General features: G+C 38.1%; 2 protein-coding genes across 2 annotated transcripts; both read right to left on the bottom strand.

Annotated features, from left to right (window-relative positions):
* Positions 1–329: 329 nt before the first annotated feature.
* LOC308410594 (olfactory receptor 10A6-like) lies at positions 330–1,253 on the bottom strand (the record flags this gene model as incomplete). The annotated part of the gene is made up of 1 exon (XM_080904017.1): positions 330–1,253. One exon carries the CDS (start codon positions 1,251–1,253, stop codon positions 330–332), a length of 924 nt encoding a protein of 307 aa, XP_080760143.1.
* A 3,153-nt stretch (positions 1,254–4,406) lies between these two features.
* On the bottom strand, positions 4,407–5,330 carry LOC308410197 (olfactory receptor 10A6-like; the record flags this gene model as incomplete). The annotated part of the gene is made up of 1 exon (XM_080903368.1): positions 4,407–5,330. One exon carries the CDS (start codon positions 5,328–5,330, stop codon positions 4,407–4,409), a length of 924 nt encoding a protein of 307 aa, XP_080759494.1.
* Positions 5,331–5,775: the final 445 nt, after the last annotated feature.

Here is a 5,775-nt window from a genome sequence, read left to right as displayed (position 1 = left end):
AGCTGTGAAATTAGTCTGATGGTTTATTCTAAATAAATTCTTCTTAAGAAAAAAATCACTGTATTCATACCCATATGTTTAATACATTGTTTTGTTTGAGAGCATCACACACATCCCAGGAGCAAAGTGGAAAGTGTCACCCCTCCCCAAAAGAGAACCCCCCCCCCCCCCCCCCCCCATCACATGCACCAAATGACACTGGTCTATTGTAAATAAATATCACATCAACAGATTTTCTTTTCTTTATGTTTACAGACTATAAGATGATTGTGGATAGTTACTCTCCCACAGAGCAGCGATTCCCTAGAAAAGTCTCTTGGTGAACAAAGCTATTGTTTTTTCTTAAACAAAAGCTTTTTACATGATTGCCTTATCTTAGGCAAATTAAATCCATAGAGAAATGGAGTCAGCATTGGTTGACAGATGAAAAGATAAATAGATAAAATTATACGGACTGGTAGACGAGCAACTATAACACTGGAATCGATACACTGAAAAATTGAGCCAACAAACAGGTTTGACGAAGAGACGATCTGAGGGACACAAGTAGTCACGGCTTTCTGCTTGTTTTCTGTGGATGTTTTTCGACAAACTGCCAAAATCTTCACATAAGACACTGAAATGAGAGTGAATGGTATGAAAAAGCTTACAAAGAGAAAGAATATATCAGATAAAAAGTTATGGACTGAAATGAAACATGAAAGTCTAAGTATTAATCTGTGGTTACAATACACATTTTCAATAATAGTTCCACAAAACTTCAAACTAAAGATAAATGAGAATGATAGTATTACACTAAGGAATGAATATATCCACACGAAGAGAATCATGAAAAACACTCTCTCTGTGTTCATAATGACATTATAGCGTAATGGATGACAGATTGAGATATATCTGTCATAGGCCATGGCTGCTAAACTGCAAAACTCAGCAGGCCCACTTATGTACATGCAAGACATGTGCAGAAAACACCACGGCAATGTCACTTCATGGCTGTCTGAAAACATCTGTGAGAGCAAAAGAGGATATAGCGATGTGCTGACATTTATCTGGTTCACACATAAGTTACAAAGCAGTATATACATTGGTTCATGCAGCTGTATGTCCACACGTATGACCACAATAAGGACTGTGTTGGCCACACATATAGAGAGGTACCAGAACAATATTATTACAAAGTACAGGTACTTTAACTCCCCAACATTTCCATAAGCAGCCAGCACAAATGACACTATCTCACTGGAGTTTTCCATTTTCTACACAATATCCCACAGTGAAAAAGACAATTCAATAATAATGTTATGGATGATCCTTTTCGATATGAAAAAGAGTATTTGACCAGATTAAAGAAATTTCGGTTCTTTAAATACTGTTTTACAAATACATGTTACCTGATTGTGACATATTCTTTCTCAGCCACCTGTTAATAAATGAGCAGATTAATCAAGGAACAAACAGCAAGCACTTTTATACAATATTCAGACTTTCATTAGATGTTAATATATTACACATAACATTTTACTCAGCTGCTTTCCTCTCAGCTGAACGAGACGATCTGTAAATATTTATAGCTGCAGCATAAAGGAGGAGACATGAAGTGGAGTGGGGCTGAACTTGAGCTTTAGGTTAGGGACAATGAAATTCTCTCCTTTGACAAACATGTCTGACTTTTTTTGGTTTATTTATGTATGCTTGATTCAGAAATTACAACATTTCTTAACCGTTTCAGAACTGAATTTGAATTTAATGATAGTCAGTTTTGGAGTGGCAAACTGTTGAACACAGCAGAATTGTTGGCAGAATAAATTTCAGCCCTCTTTGGACACTGTAAAATGTAAATAAAAATAGAGTGCAATGATTTGCAGATCTCACAAACTCATATGATGTTCACATTAGACTAGTGTTTCCCAAACTGTGGTACACGTACCACTAGTGGTACTTGGGCTCTCTCTGGTGGTACGCAGGAAATCTCCAATTTTTTTAAAAGATTAAATAATATACCATTGTGGAGGTATGCAAAGACAACATGAGAGATCCTGAGGCTCTTCTGGGAGCCGGAGTAAAAGAGAAAAGCGTGAGTCCTCTATAAAGAGTAGCCTCTCCTTATCGCCAGCGGCCACGGCCGCTATGGAGCAACTGGCGGGCTCGTTTCCCTGCAAAGGTGGCACGGCGCTGTCACGCTGATGGTAAAAACACAGCCCTTTTACATGGTGCCGCCGTGCTGCGATCCCAGCCACCATGGATGAATTGGAGGCCCCCGGGAGAAACGGTGGGGGCGCGGGAGATGCCGTTGATGATCGGGAACTATCGCCTGGATGCTGAAGCTCCTGGTAGCCAGGAGAATGCGATCCGCTTCTTCTGCAAGTGAGTGTTAATTCTTCGCGTCCAACAGCGGGGAGTTGGCAAGGCCAGCTCGCACCGGCAACTGTCAGGGGAAGAGGAATCTGCCATCATGTGTTCCTAGCAAGGACAGCGTGCTCTCAATGACCTCGCGAGCGGTACCATCACCCAGACCTGAGAGAGAGAGGAGTTTCTTGAGAGCGGTGCATTTCCTTTGGGTGGGGGGATCCCGGAGGAGAGTCATCACATGGTGAGTGGACAACGGATCCAACAAGGCCACCACATGATGGTATTTTGTTTCGTCATCTGAAACGCCACGAAGAGCAAACTGAGCTTCGATGTGCACAAAGGAGGGTCGTGATGCCAAAAATCCTGCAGCTTAACTGCCACAGCAAAAATAAAAACGTACAACTCTGCTATCACTTCAGACAAAAATGAAGACAGAAAACTAAACAGCAGTGGCATTTGTTGCTGTGTGGTGGCTAGCTACACAGCTATGGTTAGCATAATATAAACACTGTGACGCTGGAGGATGGACGCTAACTTTTTTCCACTCAATGAGGGTTACCGATGGTTAGGGACAAATGTAATCACATGGCAGGATGCTGTTAACGGGCCAAACTTCAGTCAGGAGAACAACTGCAGTATAAGGTTAGTCATTAATATACTGCTGCATGGGCTGGGCTGTAGTTACATTGTCAGGTTTTAAAAACCGAGCTTTAAAATGAATAGTGATGATAAAAACCGAGAGGCCGACAGCGATCACTGACCTTTTTAGGGGCTTGTTCAGATTAAATAGAACAAAATACAAAGCATTAAAACATGTTAAAAACACAACGGCCTTAATAAATGCCGAGTAGTTTGGACCCGGAAGCAGGTTTCAACAGGTCATCGCTTAAAGATTGGATATCTAACCTGCTGTGAATGTTTTAATGCAGTACAGTAAATAACAATCATATAAGAAATAAAATTGTCTGTGTAAACTGTATGTGGTGTTTAATAGGCCTATACTACTGTACTTTAATGTCGGTCACAAGGGTGGTACTTCAAGAGCCATATCATTTATGAGGTGGTACTTACTGTGAAAAGTTTGAGAACCACTGTACTAAGGTATAGACAGAAAAGAATAATTTGGGACTCTAATTAGTTTTATAATAACAACTTGTCTTTTACAGATACCTTTACTTTTAATCTTCGTTTTAACCTCAGACCTTTTTGACTAATGCTGAAAAATATTAATATTAGCCTCTGATTGAGGTTGCTAAAGGCAAGAGCGCTCGTTAGCTAACAAGCATAGACAAATTTTCTAGTTAACAAACTACAGTGGTAAAGTGACTGAAAGGCCAATTTCACATAAGCACATTTACCATTATGTCCATGTTGTAGCATATAGAAATGTTTAGTTAATACTTGCGGACATACATCTTATGCCTTTGTGTAACTGTGGCTTCGCTTTTGTTGCTGACCAGGTCATTTTAACATCATTTTGACATATTTTTGTGTCACTGTTGAGCTGATGTGATTAGATCCCAAATCCACAACCCACGCCCGACACACAAGCGCAGTGTTCGTGTTAAAGTTGTTGTGTGCCTTATGGGGATACTGCTTACATATTGTTATGTCTATATCAAGCTTTTAACCTTATAAATTTTTTTCAACATTCGTAAACTTAGAGATTATTTGTAAAGAGGATCAAAAGCTATTGTGAAATGAAAACCTCCAAGCTTTGCAATGGAAAAATGCTTCTTACCTTACTTGTCAAGGGCGTAGAGGGTTAAACTGGGAAATTGGTCTAAATAAATTTATTACAAATAAATTGAAATGAGGAAAAAATCATTGTATTAACACCCATGCATTTAATACAGTATTTTGCTTGCAAGCATAACACTCAGCCCAGTAAAGTGTGGAAACATGAGATGCACCAAATGACAAAGGCCTACTGTAAATAGAAATATATGACATCAACAGATTTTCTTTTCTTTATGTTTACAGACTATAAGATGATTGTGGATAGTTACTCTCCCACAGAGCAACGATTCCCTAGAAAAGTCTCTTGGTGAACAAAGCTATTGTTTTTTCTTAAACAAAAGCTTTTTACATGATTGCCTTATCTTGGGCAAATTAAATCCATAGAGAAATGGAGTCAGCATTGGTTGACAGATGAAAAGATAAATAGATAAAATTATACGGATTTGTACACGAGCAACTATAACGCTGGAATCAATAGACTGAAAAACTGAGCCAACAAACAGGTTTGACACAGAGACGATCTGAGGGACACAAGTAGTCACGGCTTTCTGCTTGTTTTCTGTGGATGTTTTTCGACAAACTGCCAAAATCTTCACATAAGACACTGAAATGAGAGTGAATGGTATGAAAATGCTCACAAAGAGAAAGAATATATCAGATAAAAAGCTATGGACTGAAACGAAACATGAAAGTCTAAGTATTAATCTGTGGTTACAATACACATTTTCAATAATAGTTCCACAAAACTTCAAATTGAAGATAAATGAGAATGATAGTATTACACTAAGGAATGAATATATCCACACGAAGAGAATCATGAAAAACACTCTCTCTGTGTTCATAATGACATTATAGCGTAATGGATGACAGATTGAGATATATCTGTCATAGGCCATGGCTGCTAAACTGCAAAACTCAGCAGGCCCACTTATGTACATGCAAGACATGTGCAGAAAACACCACGGCAATGTCACTTCATGGCTGTCTGAAAACATCTGTAAGAGCAAAAGAGGATACAGCGATGTGCTGACGTTTATCTCGTTCACACATAAGTTACAAAGCAGTATATACATTGGTTCATGGAGCCTTTTGTCTACACGTATGACCACAATAAGGACTGTGTTGGCTACACATATAGAGAGGTACCAGAACAACATTATTACAAAATACAGGTACTTTAACTCCCCAACATTTTCATAAGCAGCCAGCACAAATGACACTATCTCACTGGAGTTTTCCATTTTCTACACAATATCCCACAGTGAACAAGACAATTTAATAATAATGTTATGGATGATCCTTTATTGATAATATTTTTATCAATAGTCTTTTAATATATAAGAACGAAAACCAGCTGAGCAAATTCTCTGTTATACTGTTTAAATACCGTATTACAAATAATTGTTACATCATTATGACACATGTCTTCTTAGAATGTGTGTCACTTCTAATAGAATGTGCACATCAGCAATTAACAAACAATTTTACAATATCCCATGGTAAAAATTATAGTTCAGTAATAATGTTAAGAATGATCCTTGTAGAGTATTTCAGGTTTCCTTTAATTCTATTCTTTAAAAACTGTTTTACAGATGGATGTTACCTCATTATCACATATTTTTGTCTCAGTCACCTGTTAATAAATGAGCACATTAGTGATCAAAGAACAAACAGCAACCAGTTTTA

The sequence above is a fragment of the Rhamphochromis sp. 'chilingali' genome (assembly GCF_963969265.1).
Source record: "Rhamphochromis sp. 'chilingali' genome assembly, chromosome: 14".
NCBI lineage: Eukaryota > Metazoa > Chordata > Actinopteri > Cichliformes > Cichlidae > Rhamphochromis > Rhamphochromis sp. 'chilingali'.
Note: the sequence above shows the minus strand (reverse complement) of the source record. Positions and strands in the feature narration are given on the sequence as shown.